We start from the raw sequence: 19332 nt of genomic DNA, 5'->3' as shown, positions 1-19332 counted from the left end.
AAGAATTGGTCTCTTGTCAGCACATACATTTTTGCATTCAGCATTTTTGACTAATCAGAACTTCACGGTACCTGTGAAGAGGTTTCCCTGCGGAGCTCCCGCCATCCCTCTTGACTGCTTGTAATCAGGCGGCGGTCTGGTGAGATGACGATTGAATTGGTCGTGTACATTGTCTTTGTCCTTGAAAAGGAAGACAAAGTTGTTAGCACAAATTTTGTGTCAAATTAACTTGAACAAACGCCGAGCTGCTTATTAATTGGGAAAGCTGTATGACATTTACACATGCTCTTACTGAATTGCTAATGGTGTGCTGCTGCTGCTGCTGATTCAGCTGCCTCTGCATGGCCTGGGTTTTGGCCGGACCCTTTTGCTGGTTGTTGGGAACTGGGACCCGTGGCTGCGACTGGGTTGCCATGGCTAAGTTTCCATTGGTGGGCAGCCTCGGACCAGGAGCAACACCCTTAAAAGAAGGCACACATTGTGGGTTAATGCTGTGTACCTCTTTGCATCTTCTCCGCTCACTACTTGTCAAGTGCCATTGAAACCTCACCAGTGCAATACCATAACTGGACCACTAGAGAGCGCAGCGCTACAAGTCATCCTAGATCTGGGTCAAAGATGCTATGCAACCTCCAGAATGTGGTCAAGGCTACTCCCTCTGCAGATGAAAAACTGGGACTTGGAGAGGGGGGGGGGGGGTGCAAGCTCTCCTCAAAGCCTGCTTCTCCCTTGATAATTGTGTCTAAAGAGAGTGGAAAGAATCCCTGAGACAGCAGGAAGAGTGTGCCAATGGGGAGTTAAGCGCCAGCACCATGACTACCTCCATTTAATAAGCTCTCCTTTACTGATCACTGTGTTGGGTTTGGCAGGGAGGCGTTCCATCCCCCCGAAACCCATTTGGCTCCTGACACTATCACATGGACTAAAATGTTGTAGCCGGCAGCACTCAAATGAAATGTAGTTAGCCAAACCCGTTTTTTGTCTAGTCCCGAACGGACGCTTTTGCATACACACTTTCCCCATCACAGTGTTTAAGGAGTTGTACGTCCTTGAAATGCATATTTCTCTCAGCTTTTTCAGGCTTTCTTGTGGGCGCAAGGACACTCAACATGCTTAAGCTTAAACCAAGTGCAAGCATTTGTCATGAAGGAGGGTTAATGTGCACCAAATGCGAGTCAACACACACACACACACACACTGTGTATACAATGTCAGTCATTGTGTTGACTTAAAATTTTTCCCAGGGTGAAATGGATTAGAAATCTAACGGTGGATTTAGCAGGAGCCATTACTTAGAAGACAGATTCTTTTCAGAGGATGAACCTCTACAGGGTGGTGACTTTGGGGTCATATGAGAAGCGTAGTTGAAGTGTGTGTGTGTGTGTGTGAGAATGATAATGAATGGGGCTGAAATTTGGAGAACTAACGAGACAGAGTTAGAGAATGAGGGAAGTTGAAACTCCCATGTCACCAGCCGTTTCCCATGAGCTAATTTACACCCTTTTGCGCAGCAACCCACTCGACAAACCGGGCATGGCATTCAGACTACATGAGGTCTAAAATCCTTAAAACGGTAGTTCCTCCCGTTACGCCGGTAAGCCGCCGCTGATTTTGATTCAAGAATCCAATGAGGGGTGTTTGAGCATGTACAACTGAGTAATCCTCTGACCTCCCGATGTGTCACGAAGCAGTTTTCCATGTCCCCCTCTCATTCTTCACAAGCTTGTTGTTAATGAACACCACATGTGGCTGCGGCCTCAGAGAAGGAGCCGAGTGATTTAGTCTCCCATCCTGCGGCAGTGCAGGCAGCTGACAGCGATCGGGCCCCAGCTTTGCCGGCTCTCACACTGCACTTCCTCCAGTCTGGACTCAGGACGCTGTCCCCGGGGGAGCACCTCGGCATCTGGACTTGGCCGCGGCTCCCTTTCCCAGGAAACAAGTACTCCCTTCACAGCACTGCCGGAGTGACGTGGCAGGCTCCACCCCTAGCGGCTTTACTCTCGTCCCCACTGAGGGACGGGGTGCCACAACATCACCCACAAAAGCTGCAGTGAATTATTTGGTGCCAGCAAAGGAATACTTCATTTACACAAATACCGTTCTCACTCAACTCGTGCAGTAGAAGTTCATCCGTTTATATGCTCACTACAACTACTACTACTACTACTACTACTAGTACTACTTCCCGAGCGTGCGCCTCTTTCGCTGAAACCGTACTATCCAAAAACACATCGCATAAAGGAGTCTCACAATTGTGCGAAGTGCTTTGAACAGGAAGGTTTGAATTTGTTTATGTGTTAAAAGTGGCCCCGTTTACTTCACTTTAATCAAGAATTTCCTCTTTTTTCCCCCCTCATTCTCTGTTAACTGGGGAGGTATTTGAAAAAAACTAGTTTCTTTAAGATATTAAGGGAACGAAGGGTAGATTGATGTACAAATATTCATTTTGTAGTTGGGGTTCTACACTCCAAGTAAAGACAGTACTATTTCTGAAGAAAGCAAAGTACAAGCTTGTGCGCGGTATTTACATGTGAACCCGTATTAGCCGGAGCTAATCACTAGGATGATGAAATTGCTGCCACATGTCTGCCTTCACTTGATCTAACCGATATGTTTAAGTGCTGAGCAGAAGTACAAGTCACTCTTGATAAAAAACTGTCTGCTAAATGATGCAAATGTTAATCTGAATTGAAAATTGAATTAAACATACATCTGGGTACTCCAAAGAGATCGGACTAGAAATATACAAAATGGTTGTTTTATAACTGGACTTGTTCAAGCGCTTTAATGAAATGTATAAATCTATAAAAATAATGAAGTGAAGAGGGGTGAATAGTATAAAAGCCCACTTAGTAAACACTTTAAGATAACCTTTTGCCTTAAAAAAGTACTTTCTTCACTTGTATGGACCGCTTGTATTGCATTTAGTCTGAAGAGAAATTCCATACAGACATTTTGAAAATGGGGCAGAAACCAGTCAGCATTCTGCAATTGCAAAAATAGAAATCAATTTTATATCAGCCATAATAAATAACAAAGACCTGTACTAACTAGTTCAGGACTTCCATTCATTCCATTATTTATACTGTCATGAATACAACCTCAGCCTAAATACACAACACGGCTACAATACTGATGGCACTAGCTAAATGTTGTCCTTGGAATGGCATTGCCAGCCAACCACAGTAACTCAAGTTTCATAATGCATTAGTGTCCTCGACCGTAAGCTGCCAGAGAATGTATTCATCCTTTTTCTTGTGTGCGCGTGTGTGACCTCGTGGCTCGGAAGTTGCAGAGTGGTGGATTTGAATTTTGACGCGTTTGACTCAGCAGCCGATTGCTAAACTGGAAGAAGCCTCAATCGGGCACCGAAGCTCACATCTCTGTCTGTTTAAAGAAGGTCCTCGGCGCCGCTCAGTGGGAGGAGGCCCGCTCCTCGTCGCTGGTGTTTCGCAGGGGATCAAGGAACTCTTTCAGGACCTTTATTCCTCTGGCATTACTAATTCAATTCACTGTGGGAAGAGACTCCACTCCTTTTCTCCTGTGCGAGTCGTCCCCTGCTCGTTAGACTTGGTTTAACCCTTTCCATGCTGACTGCAAAAGACAAACATCATCATCATCATCAGCCAGGACACTTGTTCTAAAATACCGAGGTGGCTCTGGTCTCTTCTTCACAATGCCTCCGCAATCATGAGCCCGGCATCGTCTTTGCAGATGTCATTTGTTCAAATGCACATTAGTCCACGTAAGCGTCCTTGGGAAAGTTGACTCACCAAGCCTGAACTTGAGCACAAGTTGTCCTCAGTATTTCAAAGACCAAAGTGAATGGACTTTTACTTCCAGGAATTCTGGGCTTTTGGTAAAAAGCTTTGGTTTTTAATCAATTAGTAAAAACCATTAAAGCCCTTTTTCAGTATTTTACTTTCATCCTCATCTCCTCCTTTCTCCAAACTGTAATTTTACTTCACGTAATGTTTTTTACTGCTTCAATTTATGTGCTAAATAAACGTTTAGAACCACAAAAATATGATTGCAGATGGTTGACTGTAGAACTGATAATATTGCTAATTCAAAAACAACCTAGTACTTTTGACAACTAAAACATTGTATTAACGTGTTGTATGTTTACAGAAAATAGTTAACTTCTTAAGATCATTCCCAAATTTTGAAAGATTTTGTATATTTCTTCCCCCTAATTCATAAATAAACTTTTGTTAGCATGTAAAGGTGAGCGTTAAATCAACATCCACAGCATTACATTCTGTTTAAAAATGAAATGTCTCCCTGGCGCACTGTATTTGTAAAACTGGTTCTGTTTAACCCATATGCCAGGATGTTTTTTTCATCCTCCCCTGTTTACTCCCTCCCTCCTCCCAGTCACTCAAGCATCTCCCTTGATCTGTAGAGGTTATGAGAGCGCTCTTGTGCAGCTCGCATTATCATTTCACACAAAGACAGCTACAGATACTGTTAGAGCTAAAAATGAAAGAGAGGGACGGTCTAAATCTCCCCAATCATAACAAATCAGTGATTCAACCTCCGGCACCGAGCTAAGCAGATTACTGTCATTTTCCACCACTTGTCCCTTGTAGCCAACAACCTCCAATTAGCAAATCCCGCTGTGCATATCTGTGGCCTGCCGGGGAGGCGCCGTGACAAGCGGAGAAATTAGAAGTCCTGCATGTTAATCTACCATGCTCCGGCAGTCTGTGTCATCGTCAAAACACTTTAAGGGGAAATACATATTCAAGGAAGTCACAACAGCAAAGGCACAGTCAAGCAGCTGGAACAATGGTATGAAGCCACAAAACAAACCGCACTGTCGCTGCCAGCAAACAGTAAGATGGCTGGCGGGAATAAGCCGATGAGGTCAACAACGCCTATGACTTCATTTGAAAATATATTATTATTTACCTATAGTGTGTCAGAGAGACATTTTTGTTCACCAGATTGTGAATGACTGGCTCGTTTATTTTCTGAGAAAATGCATTGAGTCAAAATTGTTCATTTAAGTTAGAGGAATTTAGGACACTATATATAGATTATGGTTATTGCTTTAGGCGAAACTAAGGCCTTATCTGATCTTTAAAAGATCACAAACATTTCCAAATTCCAATTGCATTTGCCAATTCCATTTCAAAGCAAACATATTTCATCACGGATTAAGTTTGTTTTTAAAAGTTATTAGAAGTATGTCTCTAATCCTAACATCTGTGGGGAGGTGGTTAGGTGGGTAAAACGTATACAGGATTTTATTTATTCTTTTTTCATCATTTATGCTTAATCCGTAAGTTAAATAACACTTATTTTAGATGATCAAATAATCTTTTTTAAAACCTAATAATGTGCTTTTGCTGCCAAAAACATAAACAAGTGTTTTTTTTTTTTTTATACACGTCAGTGTTTACAGTATAATTCCCAGATTATTTATTGATAAGATCACAACTGCTCAGCCATCAACCTGAGCCCGACGCCGCTTTGTTCCTGAAACATTTTGGCGTTTTCGGTGTTTTTGACAGTCCTTACCTGACGCTGCTGGGACAGTTTGAACGGCAGCCCCCCGGGACCCGGCTTGGGTTGCAGGCAAAGAGCCCCCGAGGTGGCGATCTGTTGGTTCTGGAAGTGGAGAGCTGGATGTGGCTGATTCTGGCCAGTTGACGGCGACTGTTGCTGCTGGGGTGTTGTCTTCACCGAGCTCGCCATGGCAGGCATCGGCTGGCCGGCCGGGTGGGGCGCTTTGGGGCTGAAATGCAGCGTGGGCTTGGTGCTGAGACCCTTCATGTCCAAATGATGGGGGCCAGCGTGGCCATTTGACTTGAAGAGGCAATTGTTGATCCCTTTACCGTGAGAGGCAATCCTTTGCTGGCCGAGCCCTGCCGACGCGGCAACCTTGTCCTGGGGGAAGGCGCTGTTCGAGGAGTGGGTGCTCCTGGCGGGAGCCCAGTTGCTCAATCCTGCAGGTGGCGTCTGGTGGTGGTGATGAAGCAGGGAGCTCGGCTGCTGCTGGTTCGCTGCCATCTGCTTCAGCTGCTCTGCGTGGGATATTTCTGGCCAGCAGGGCAGGGCCCTGGGGTGGCCTGCCTGAGAGGCGACTTTCTGCGACGTGGTGGTCGACGAGGTGCTGGTCAACGTGAAAGAAGGTCCCGCCGAGGCTGGTCGGAGCTGCGGCGAGCCGCCGTGGACATGGCCAAAATCCGGCGAGTGCTCCATCTTTATTGGCTTATCCATGGGGGAACAGAGACTTGCAGCTGCTCCCGCAGAGCTCGGCCGACCTAGATCCAAACCGAATGCATCATCCTGCTTTAGCATCTTCTCGAACTCCAGGTCATTCAGGGTGGGCACAGTCTTTGTGAGCTCGTCAAAAAGATCCTGGAGGTCCGGGTCAATCTGACCGCCGCCTTCGTCTTTGAAGTCAAAAATCATCTCCGCATTCGACTGGCCACAAGACTGGACCTCAATGGGCTCTTTCTTCATTTCTTTGAGGGTCATGTTGAATATGTCTGAGCCCACACCATGGGGCATCATGTAATTCTTCCTCTGCATGCCCATGGATGAGGAGCCTTGCAGAGAATGTGACTGGGCTAAGTTGTGATTGCAAGCCCCATGTCCTAGAGCACCGGCATCCACACGCGCCCGCTTAAAGTCTGATCCAGAAAAACCACAGGAGAGCCCATTCTGCTTCGGCGCGTGAGCCTCGATCTTCCTTCGCAGGGATCCTTGAAGCTGCAACACACAACAGAATGGAGTTTTAAAAACACTGAAGACCATTTTTGGTACGGTCACCTCAGCCTCATTTTAAGGTTAAGTGTTTTTTTTTTTTTTTAACGCCTCCATGGTAATAAAGCCGTCTAATGAGCAACCCAGAGAAAAGGTCAATTACTATAACTACACAATTTAAGAGCCAATGGACGCTGCAGAGTTCAACTGCTTGGGAAATTTAGTGTCTTTAATTCAGTTGAATAAGCTTTGATTTTACAACAATAATGACATCTCAAATAAAGTGGATGCATTACATTCATTTACAGTAAAATGGTGTCACTTGTATCAATGAGGCAAAATGGTTTGATATAATGCAGCCAGCGCAGTGGTTGAGCTGAGAACGAGCGCGGAATCTGATACAGACTGCAGAGAGAAGAACAGGGTCTTTGTTTCCCACCCCATTTGCATAATATGCATTATATTTTCTTCCATTGTGCTTCCTCGGAGAGAGCTACTCCTTTGTGGCTGAGATTCTGCTTAACATGCCGGTGCAGATATCTGACTTCCTTTTGTCCTATCCCCATGTCTCTATTTGAGGTAATAAGCACAAACCGTATAGCCATGACTCACAACTCAAACCAGACAGTGACATCTCCAGAAAACTGAAGCATTAAAAACCCTCACAAAATGTGCATGTTAGAGAAAATATTGTAAGACACTTATTTTTTATTTTCCTTCATGAGTCTGTGAGTCAACAACACTAATTCCTTGAAGAAGACATTGCCCATCCATTCAATACATGTATACACATTAAAATGCCCATCTTCTCACGAGGTGCCTGCATGGAAACAAAAAGGCTCGGGTTGTTCATCAACCCGAACACAGGAGAGAAGTGAGTTGCATATTTCACAGTGGGACCAAATTTGAGTCTCTTCTCCACCTGCTGGCACACATTGCATTAAGATGATTCATAGCCTCAGGGTTGGGAGTGAATACTGCAGTTTCACTACATTTCAATTCTGTTTTCTCTGCAATGCTTCATTTGTTCAGAGATACATCTTTGCAGTTAAATCTAGGCACAAATGTGTTTGTGACTCGCAAAGCCTCCTTTATCAAAGCCAATTAGTGGCTTTGCTGATTCTGTTATGCTTCAGAAAATGTTCTCAAGTCAAGTATGATGGGAAATAGACTGGCTGAAGTTACCATTGAGTTTCTATAAGTACAGTGGCAAAATCAACTTGCAATGAGTTAATTGGAAAATAAGCAGATTCCAATTTGATTAAGAGAGCAATCAAAGACAGCAGTTGTTACTGATGTTCGGTCTTGGGCGGCGCTACAGAATCTGTTGTCCTTCAGCATCCCTGTAACACACTTACTAAACATATCTTATAAACATATAAACTAACAATATCTTTCAGATATATCTTGGTTCATGTCACAGTAAAAAAGGACGCAGAATGTAGATTAGTACATTATTTTTTGGCCACTGTTCAGATGGAGAGAAGATGACAGAGAAACGCGGATCATGTAAGTAACCATCGCTGATGAAAAGAAATGTTACCCATTTTTACCCCCAACTCCTATAGACAACTTTATGTTGCAACCGTTTCAAAGCTGATATGGCTGGTTTATTTACAGACCCTATTGCCATCTTTGCATGTATAAAATATGTATGTGTAAACTCTGTAGTCAAACAATAATCAAAGATGCAGGCTGTGAAAATATCCCCGTTGATTCTGTCATTTCTTTGCATTAAACGTTCTATTTTTACATTCAACTTTCAAAATGTGCAACTGTGGTACAGCATGACAGCAACTGAAATGGAACAAACTGTTGGTGACAAATAGATCAATGTATTACGTAACTAAAGGTTATGCTTCGCTGAAACAATACAGTAAATAAATTAACCATTGTAAAATGCACAATATCTGCTCTTTATGTAGAAAGAAAGTGAAGTGTAATTTAGCCTCCACCTATAGCACTTTGTTGTGGAGGTATTTAATTAACATTAGGCTTTTATGTATCAAAGGAAGATTCAATTCAAGGATTTCCATTTGGAAGTTAGATATACTTTGCCACAAAAGCTAACCTCAGTAGAAAAGTTCTTAGGAGAGACTAGAGGGAGAGAAATCTTCTTGGATGATGTAATTACTGTCTGCATGATGCAAAGTTAATACAGAGACCATTTTAACTTGGAGATTTTCCATCAGTTCATCCACAGTAGGTCTCATTCACAAGCTCACTTCTGCCATCCTCACTGAAATCCAGACTATTAAACATTGTGTCTCTATAGACTATTGGACATCTGTTTTTTGCCGACTGCGGATGAAAACAGGCCCTCTAGTGTGTGTAGCTCATGCACACTTTCTCTCGTTCCAGAGGGCTCTTTCTGCAGAAGACAGAGAGCAGTGCTCCACATGGTTCAAGGCACTGTCTGAGAAAACACATCATGAATAATGGAAAGGACGGTACATGCGTTGCAAAAAGCCATTGTGGAACAGCCTGGGTTGCCTCACCACTGCACATGTGCCATTTAAATATGGACTCCAGTCAAGAGCGGTTTTATTTGATCAAATTCAAAAACAAAGCTTCTCAAGAAGTGCAGTTGAGTTTCTGTCAAAGGTTGGAAAACTGTCAGAAGAGTGCCCTTCATTTTGGGGAGGAAGGAAAAAAAAAAAAAAAAAAAAAAAAGCTTAGATATACAAATCTTAGCTGAACCCACATTTACTTTCAACAAAGGAAAGGACCATTCTGTTCACTGAGCACTGAGAAGCAGTGGCCTCCTGGCTGACCTGGAATCCTCATGACAGATCTCCATGAGATCTGAAAATAGATTTTTTGATTAACCTTTAATGAGCTTAGAAGCTCTGAATCACTTTGAAAAGGGACTCCTGCTGCATGAAGGACCTAAACATATGTGATGTATACCGATCAGCTTAGAGACGACAGAATAACTGCTTACCACCATTGTCTGTGTTTGCAAAACAAAATTCCGCCACTGTCAACATCTGGATTAGTGGTCATTGAAGGATTTCATTTTAAGGCCGACAACTGAATGTGCTTTTGTGGAAGTTAGAAAATCTATCATGTAGATTTCTCACAGTTCCACTGAGAAGAAAACACAATATATACAATACAACCTGTTTTTAAAGATTGTGACGGCTCGGCCTTTAATGCAACTTCCCAGAACATAATTCTAGCGATTCCAGAATGGATATCATTCGTGAGCATTACATTTCCAATGCTTCTTATTAGCCACGTCGGAGGAGGCCATCTATTGCTGGGAGCTGCAGGGCTGTCAAGCTGAGCGGTGTGGTGACGCTGAGCGCTGTGGACGGGGCTCTGGGTGAGCCGTCACAGGCGCGCAACACCAGGCCTCCCGGTACCATCTGTCAGTCCAGCGGCACCGCCCTCAGAACCCTGCTCCGAGGGTAGAGGTTTGCGAGTGTTCGAAAGGGTTTTGTGTTTGAACACAAAAGATAGAGCCCCGCCAGCCTTTAATCTATTCACAAGAGCCCCGAAACATGTTGCAATCCGCTCCTGTGAGAGTTAGAAACCTCCCTCTCGGCATTTGACACGGAAAAAAACAGTCCCAAAATAAAAGGAATAAATACGACTATTGTGTTCCTAGGGAGACATAATATTTATGCGCTTCTGCAGGTTGCATACTGTTGCAAGAGGGGATTTCAGCTTGTTTATTGCCAGATATGAAACAAGAGCCCTCAGACCAGTGCCAATGTCATACACAATTCAGCTATCTGCTTGCAGAGTGCTGAGAAAGTGTGGAGCGCTCGGTTTAATTATAGGGTTTACTCGCTGCCTAAAGCTGCAAGCCATTATATCATATCCAGAGAAATTGAATAAAACATCCTGGATAGCTTGAAAATGTTTAATTATTTAAAATGAAGGCAAGGAAGCGGAGGCTGTAGTGATATAGTATGTACATTCACAAGTCAATTTATAGTTTCAGTGAAATCAGGTCAGGGCGGCCTGCTTTACCTCTCCTGTAACCAGTTCTCTACCAAGTCATGGCTTGTTTTCCATCAGCACATTTCAGGTAACCACGAGGTGTGCACAGTGTATTTGAAACAATGACGCAACAAAAAAGGAGAGACATAATTAGGGTGATGCCGACAGGAGAGAATACTGACACATTAGTGTCAATTTAGTAAGCCTCGCAAAGCTTTTATTTAAAGAAAATATTTGCACAGTAGTGAAAATAGAGGGAAGTATAAAACTGTTAGGCAGCAGCAACCAAACTCCGCCATGGCAACCTACAAAAACATATATACACACACACAAATATTTTAAAATAAAATGTACCAGACAAGAGTACTACAACTGTTTTTAAAATCAGTACATTTTAGTGGATGATTTAATGGTTGACATAATGGTAACATTTCTATGCTTGATCCTTTTTAACTGACAGTTTTTCTCCTCTTTCCCCCCCAAACAACACGTTGAATCCTATTCCGATAACAAAATGAACCCATTTAATCTGTTTAAATCAAGCAAGGGCCATGAGGTGGCACAGGGATGTGCGTTTAAGTTCACGGTGTGCTTTGCTAATCAGGCTGCCGTGTGTTGGGACGGAGCAGCACACTGCAGAGGTGGGCTACTTTTGGCTCATCAGCACTTTGCATCCCCACACTTCCTGACACAGTTGTATTAGATTGAGGCTGCCCTCCCGAGAGCGGGCAGGAGAGAAGGATGAGCAGCAGCGGAAGCAGGAAAAAAAAAAAAGAGAAAAATAGAGAGAGAGAGAGGCAGCTTTGTGGCAGCCTCTGGGAAATGGGAAGAGATGATAAGAGCTCCTTTGAAGGGAAATCATCCATTATGTTTACCGAAGGCCAATTTTTTAACGGTTAATGTAGCTCAGCTTCAACATTCCACGGAGAAACTTGCTATTTTAATAAGAGGCAGCTTCCACAAAAAAATTGAAATTGCAGAAAGCGACACTTCTCAGTCAAATATCCTCTCTCCGTTATCCAAATGTAGAGATTCAAAGCGAAAATTTGAATCACCTCTTGCATTGGCATGTCCTTTGTTAAAAAATCAAGCATGTGAATTTAATGCGATGTCCCCGGGGCTAAAGGAGGCTCATCTGAAAATATGCGTGCGGGGCCCCATCGCCGCAGTTACCGGTCATCGCACAACCATTACAATGATGAAACTCCCGAAGTGTGAGTACGCAGACAAGGCAGCCGAGTCATTAGTCAAGTTGATTTTTTTTTGAAAAACTTTTCCATCCAATTATTCTTGACCTGCTCACATAAGTTGAATGGCCAATTAATTGTACATAATATGTATTGAGTGTATTCTGGTGTCAGGGAGAGTTCAAGAGCTGTGCTATCTGGCAGTCAGATTTCCCAGGGTGGCAGTGAAGCAGTGAAGTGATCCATGGAAAAAATATGGTGTGTGTGTGTTGTGTGAAAGGGGGCAGGCAGGCAGACTCTGCCAAGGCATCACCAGCGAGGCCACGCCACTGCAGACGTACCACAGGTCACCAACATCGCAGTGACAGGCCGTCACATCACATCACCGATGGCCATGTGGCTTACAGAGCTCCTGACACTGCTGTCGCGTCTCATCTACATGTCGTTCTTAACCACGGACACATTTACGGAGGACAACTGAAGGATCCCACACTGAGGAGCAATCCCACGCAGCACTTGTTACCGTCGCTTCCAGAGTAATAAGCTTTCTTTTTCTTAAAAGATGTTCTGAAGTCCGATCGCAGATTTGATTTAACCGCATCTTCATATATTTACGTGCAAGTCGTTGTGAGCGAGTGAAAGGCGACGGACATGAAGATGTGGTGTGAGTGATAGTCACCGATACATCTCATGCCTTTCAACTGCATATACTGTAAGCCGCTATCGTAGGGTCTGATTTAGTGCTAACACATGCTTAAAACACCCAATGAGCTGGAAACATCCTCCATCGGCTCCTAACCAATCCCATCCAAATCTGAAGCGCTAATGACAGCACACTAAAAATGAAAGGACACGCCGCATGTGCATGTGATTACATGTTTCTTGCAGACTGGAATATGTGCGTTCTGTCCACTTAAATGTCAGAAGGCGGGAGGTAAACTATTTACAGCCTGGGAAACTCAAGGGTGTAGGAAGTTAGACAAATGAGAATAATAAAAGGATGCTTGACATCCAAGGCTTATGGGTAATACATTGGAAATCCCTACAGACACCAGAGGTTACTGTGTGAATGAAAAGAATATATCTAGGAATAGTTATTTATTGAATTAGAGAAGGCAAACTAGGAGAATATCAGCACTGAATCATGGGTCATTTGGCAGACTGGAGATATTGATTGACACATTATGGTAGTTATTTCTGTCCATATCACATTAGACACACATGTAACAACTACAACTACAGAGGTAAAGCTATGAGATTTTTCTAATGTCTTTTGTGGCTCATGGTGGCTTCTACAAAAACAAATCCATTGTTAAAACAGGTTTGAAATTCTCGGGAAATGTTTGTACCCTTAAAAAGGCCCTTGCCATACAACCAGAAGTACCTTTTTCCCAAGGCCTGCCTCCGGTCATGCCACAGGAAAAGGCCCATAAGCAGGGAACAAGTTCCCTTCCTGTTTTCAAAGACGATTCCTATGGCATGCAGAGCCGTTTCCTGCTTGCTAGGCTCATTTCACCATCTCAAACATCTGGCTGCTCTTCAGCGTGCAGCTGCAGCACGGTGAGAGCCAATAGTGCCACTGCCGAGTTGAGCAACACAGTCCAAACTGGCTTCACTGGCCAGCTCAAAGTGTCCGAACAATATTTAGGAGCTTGATGAGATGATCTTTAAATTGTATTATGATGTGTACTTTACAGGCTTTGTACTACAACCCCTGTAGTTCCATATCAGGCAACAATATGCGTCAATGTCTGATGTGATTGCAGCAAAGTGCTCTTTAGCAGCATTGCTGTGGCAAATTCCCAGTGAAACAAGGATCCATTTTATATCCCGTGGGAAACCTGGGCTGAGTGGTTAATGCCGGGCTAATGCTGCTTCACTCAGCCAGGTCTTGATAAGCCTCATGCTTTCAAAGGAGGGAAACACATTTAGTGTTTTAAACCGCTTCAATAGAGAAAGCTTGGAAAAATCCACTAGTTGAAAAGGGGATACTTGTTGAGTTTTGTCATCTCTCAGCTTTCACTTAAAGTCCACACACACACACTAGACGGGCCAGCCGTCACACTAATCTGCTCTCATGCTCTGAGAGAATCCTCTGCTAGTTCAGTTTGGAAAGGGACTGCTGCAGCTAGAAAGTAGGAAGAAAAAATAAATGAGTGGGAAGCTTTGTTTGACTCCTACTCCTATCAGTGCTGACATTCCAAATAAGGTCTGTGTAGACCGGTGCTGGCAGAGATGGACACAGAAAACACTGCAGAGCTCTCACAGACTCCAACCAAGGAAAACGTGTGTGTTGGAGGGGTTGGGGGAGGATGGGTGGGAGGGAGGGAAGGGGGGTGGGGGGTGGGGGGGGGAGATTGCAGATCATGGAGCAGAAAATATGTGACCTTTAAAAATGTATCATCAGCCTGGCATTTCCCAGAAGGACAAAAGAAAAACATCACATTATACGGATATATGTTAAGATATTGGCAAGATATCATCATCCATGAAAAACAAACAATTGGGTTAAAAGCAAACTTTGTAGACTGCCAGCCAAGTGTCGGTGTGAGGTTTGCTTTTCACAATCCTATTTACAAAGCAATTGCAGCAGGAAGCCATTTGACAAACAGGCTCCGATACACCGTCTTTACTCTTCACTCCCAGCACCAAGCAGACAGACAGAGCCCAGTAGTTCTTTGTGGAGGTGGAGATCCAAAACCGAGCAAATAGTAGAGTGAACATTGGGCACAGGACTCTGCTCTGGCCGGAGAACCCAGAGAGAACCCACACAGACACAACTCCACACAGACACAAAAAAGGCCGCAGATTGGTTTCAAAACCCGGGGCGTTCTCACTGCGAGGCAACAGTGCAGGCCACCACACCAGCGTGCGCCCTAACACATCAGCCACTTGCTGAAAAGGCACAAATTTGTCAGCTCTGGAAAAAAAAAAAAAGAAGAAAAAAATGATCCGCACGGCTTTAGGTTTTGGTTTTTAACTTCCTGTGCACAGATACCATCTGTGCAGCATTTCTGGGGTTTTGCTTAAAGGCAACAAGCGTCTCTCCTATTAATAACCTCAATTTGGGAAACTTAGGCGCTCACAGTGGCAGGGAGAGTTGAAGGTTGGGGCAGCTTATGTCTCTGAGCAAGTTCCTACCTGCAGCCAGATCTTGTGTTTGTTTAGGTGGGTCTTGTGACTCAACGTTTAGTGTTTTTTTTTTTTTTTACATGTCGCAGCTGGTGAGTGAGAGAAACAGTGGAAAAAAACAACTTTCCACATGATGTGTTCACTGCCATTCATTGAAAAGTTAAGGGAAAAACTAAGCAAACATTGTGATTTCAACCAGATTAAGAGGATTTATGAGGATAATGACACTTGGAGGAAGAAATGATGCCCTAAGCATTCTATTTCAGCAAAAATAGTCTATAGCAATTAAAAGCAGCAGCATCTGGTCAGGTAAACATCTACTCCGTTGCTTGGAAATAGTCAAACAGTCCTGGATGGCAACATGTGTTCAATTTACAGTAGTTCAAAAGTTCTTCATGATTACATTTGGAAAACCAATTGGTTGCTACTACTTTAAAAAATATAAAAAGTCACTTGTATGTATGGCTAGTAAGACACAACTTAATAGACATTGAACGTTCAAACCGCCAACTGCTCAGACAACACATTCACATCCATGTGCTATCGCCACAGCAACCGCTAAAGAGGGAGGCCCCGATTCTAGTCAGGATCCCCGTTCCCAGTCCGCAGAGCAACAACAACCTGACTGGACAGAGGCTGTCACCAAAGATAAAGTGGCAGACCCCAGTGGGAAGTGGGAAGTGGAAATAGAAGGTAATCAATCTCTCACTTCCGGCGTACAAGTTTCCAAGCTGACATAATGTTGAAAAATATCCCTTTCATGCAAATGGACATGTTGTTGAGTATTACTTCACAATAGCATTGTGTGGGTATGCTGCTACTGTTGTAACAAAAATAAATACCTACATTTAGTGTAGATGTGATTGTTTTGAGATTATTACATTACACATAATGCTGCTTTCACGTTATATTACACCCTATTTGATGAAAGTTACATGTATGGCGCTATACACATTTCCATGGCAGCAAATGATAATATTTGGTCTAGTTGGAAGAGATTATACTGCTTGCTTGTGTGGATTTCACAGCTCAACTGGCAAGGCGTCTCTTCACTGACTAGACAGCTGTTTTTTTCCCCTCGCTTTGACTACTTCAGGCAAAACAGATGATCTTGGTGATTCAATCTCTGCCAAAGCAGCATAACAGAGGGGAAAATTCCCTCTCTCCGAGGGAATTAATTCACTGGGAATGACAATGAGGACAAACGCAGATAAACATTAAGTGTCAGTATTTCAGTCAGTGCTTTGAAAGGTTCTTCTGGTGTAATGTCCCAACTACTGAAGAGAATATTTGACTAAATACGTTCAAATATTCTACATTCTCAAAGTTAGTGTTTCATTGGCATTTTAGAAGACCACTTGTACAATAATTATATAAACCTATAAAAAAATACAACTTTGGTGAAAAAAAACAGGAACAAAGCGTGTGGTGTGAAAGCACCTAATAACACATTATCTGGTGGCGGGGCAAAAGATCAGTTTAGGACCAGATACAGCAGTTTGAGTCCAACCAAACCAATAAGTGCCACAACACTGTTTGCTAGTGAGGGGCAACCTCGTAAATTAGAAGTGGATACGGTTCACTCGGCCTTGCCGTCAATTTGTCCCCAGCGGCTCCGCAGCACCAGAATCCCCTGTGGTCCTGAAATGTAAACTGTTGACAGAACACTTTTAACGAAGCAAGGCCAATTATTGTGAAGGTTTTGTATTTGCACAACTTTGTCCAAACCGTTACTGCTACTCCGATCCAGGTCCTTCCTACACACCCAAGCACCCCCACGAGGAGGACCTACCGCCTGCTAAGTGCAAGTGAGTTTGTGAGCTACAAGACGGCTCCATGAAATGCTTGATTACCCAAAATGGAAAAACAAAGAAAGGAAAATGTGATATTCTGTGTATTTTTATGTCCAGACCTCAGATAAGGACTTGTTTGTTCTCGTTTTATTTTTCTTCAGAAACGAAAAAATTATGAATTTCATAATTAAATATTAGTTCTGAGGCCGGACCACAGAACAGCATAGGTTATGGCATGAAAAGGGAAGGCTTTGTTGCCGGATGTGGGAAAAACATCCAATACACTCTAAAAAAAGCACAGGAAGGAAACTGGGGGTGGGGTGGCAGTGAGTAGCAACGGGGGTGTGGCGGTGCAGAGTGGGAGTGAGAAAGGAATGCTCTCTTCGCTCGCTTTCTCCCTCTTGTTATCATGCATGTGCACACATAATAACCCCACTTTCTCACTAACGACTATGAAAAGAATGCAGCATCACAGTTTTGCTCTGCGAGCCGGACGGGGGCTTTAGTGGCTTTATGATTGTTTGACCTCAATTTAACGTAACAAAATCGGACCAAATAAATGTGTGGGAGCCCTGTTGCAGGGAACAGTCCCTGTGGTTCTGGGATGAATTATTTTTTACTTATTGAAATTTGGGTCCACTTAGAAAACACATGTTTAGGTCAATGTTGGTGTAGAGAGCACTCATGTCCTGGGTTAAAGGTCACTCAGCAGACCACACATGTAATTTGGACCTAACTTCTGTATTAGGTGGTTATATTCTTAATGCTTTTTCATATGATGCCCTTTTAGGATTTAGTCCACAAGGCCTCCTAACAACAGCTCCCGTGTAATTAAAGGATTCACCTCCTTAATTGCTTTGAGAGGAGGCAACCCTCCCTAACTGACTTTAGCAGAAGGTTTAAATACACAATTGTACTTTAGGAGAGTCAAGGTTTTTGTATTCTTTTTTTTAGTGAATGGGGAAAAAAATCTCTTAACGAGACTAAGGACCACTTAACATTATCCAAGTAAAGAGGCCTTTAATGGAGCGCAAGAAGATGAATATGAAAGCCCCTACAGAGAGAGTAGGAATCACTTCCATGAACTTCTCTTTATTAATGTGGTTATTTCCCTTGAAGCTCAAAATACACCTAAGAAAAACACGTACCCTGTTGTAATCCCATACGACACCACCGTGCCTGATGCTTCAACTTTAGGAGACGATGTTTACAGCTATCATTGGCTATCATTAAAGAGCAACCTCTACTAAAACTCTGAAGGCAAATAGTTTCCCCTTATTTCCCATCCAGGCCAGACGCTGGTACTGCCTGAACATCTCCGTGTGATGAATCAGGAACAGATAAGACAACATAATGCAAGAAAACGGCATGTTCAATTCACAAATTTACAATTTGACTCTATGGTATAAAATAAAGTATAAGGCCATGAGGGAGAGGGGTAGAATAAACAATTTGAAAATAAAGGATAAAAAGGAATTTAAATTAAAAATGAAAGTTAAAAAATAAAAAGTTACAAATAAAGTGCACCAATTAACAGAAAACCATACTCTACACAACTGTGTTGCGAGTGTATGGGAAACGGAGACTCCATGTTTCTGCTCATTACTCTTCGTGTAATCCTTTCACGCTGGGAAAATAGATTCCTCTCACTTGTCATGCAAAGATAACATTGTGTTGACATTGTACAACATTACGCCGCCCCCCCCCCCCGGGGTTTCACCTCCCGTGTGCTGTGGCTTCCACGGCGCTGTTTGTGCACCTCTGGGTAAGGTGGAGAGAGGGAGCAGGCGCCATGAGCCCAGCTCAGCACCGTGACACCTCACCGCAGCAGAGCAGTAACACAAACATTCCAGCTGCCTCTTCCCAGCCCGATTGGCAGAGCGCGAGCAAGAAACAACAGCATCTATGTTCCTCCCCTGGACCCGGATCTAATGCTCTAGACAGGCTGGTCTGGCAGTCTGAAACATTTCAACTACAATTTGACAGCTGTGGGATTTTAAAAGCCTTATACAAATACTGATATTTTTCAAGCAACAGCTATTTTGTTCATTCATCTCCGACCACGTAAATGCCCCTAAATGACAAAGATTTTAAAAGTGCCGTGAGGTTTTTCCTCACTCAGAAGGGTGGGGCAGCAACCATCGAGAGGAAATTCCAGTTTGTTCCGGCTAATATGTCTTAGAAGAAATGGGTTTTTAACACTATTGTACTCATCTGGGATCAAAGAAGCCTCGCTACAACGAGCCCGATGGGCCAAAAAAATGAGCGGTCAACTGATTGACATTCGGAGGTAAAGCCAAAAGTGACCACAGCCTTATTGTTGCCTCGGAAAACTGTGCGCACGCAACCTTCATACAGTATGGTGGTTTTACGGTTAAATTGTGATGAACGATTACATCTGACAGTTGGGGAAATAAAGCTTTCTCTCGTTTTCGCCTCAGCATAAAGTCTGTCAGTCTGAAGTCTGAACACTTGTAGGTCTTTCCCAGTCTTTATCGCTTCCTGAAACGATTGAACAAATCTCACGAGCATCGGCTCGTTGGTTTGAGGCC

At 43.4% G+C, this 19332-nt stretch overlaps 1 protein-coding gene across 1 annotated transcript in view; it reads right to left on the bottom strand.

The window, feature by feature from the left end:
- The window catches only part of zmp:0000001236 (mastermind-like protein 2), a 32885-nt gene that overhangs the window by 2908 nt on the left and 10645 nt on the right, over positions 1-19332 (bottom strand). The window contains exons 2-4 of the mRNA XM_037466269.2: positions 5527-6723; positions 293-460; positions 72-180 (exon numbers count right to left, since the gene is read on the bottom strand). Of these exons, the coding sequence (XP_037322166.2) occupies positions 72-180; positions 293-460; positions 5527-6723 (1474 nt within the window). The remainder of the gene's footprint in view (positions 1-71; positions 181-292; positions 461-5526; positions 6724-19332) is intronic.

This window comes from Pungitius pungitius, chromosome 3 (assembly GCF_949316345.1).
Source record: "Pungitius pungitius chromosome 3, fPunPun2.1, whole genome shotgun sequence".
Lineage (NCBI taxonomy): Eukaryota > Metazoa > Chordata > Actinopteri > Perciformes > Gasterosteidae > Pungitius > Pungitius pungitius.
The sequence above is the reverse complement of the archived record's forward strand: the minus strand, read 5'-3'. Positions and strand labels throughout refer to the sequence as shown.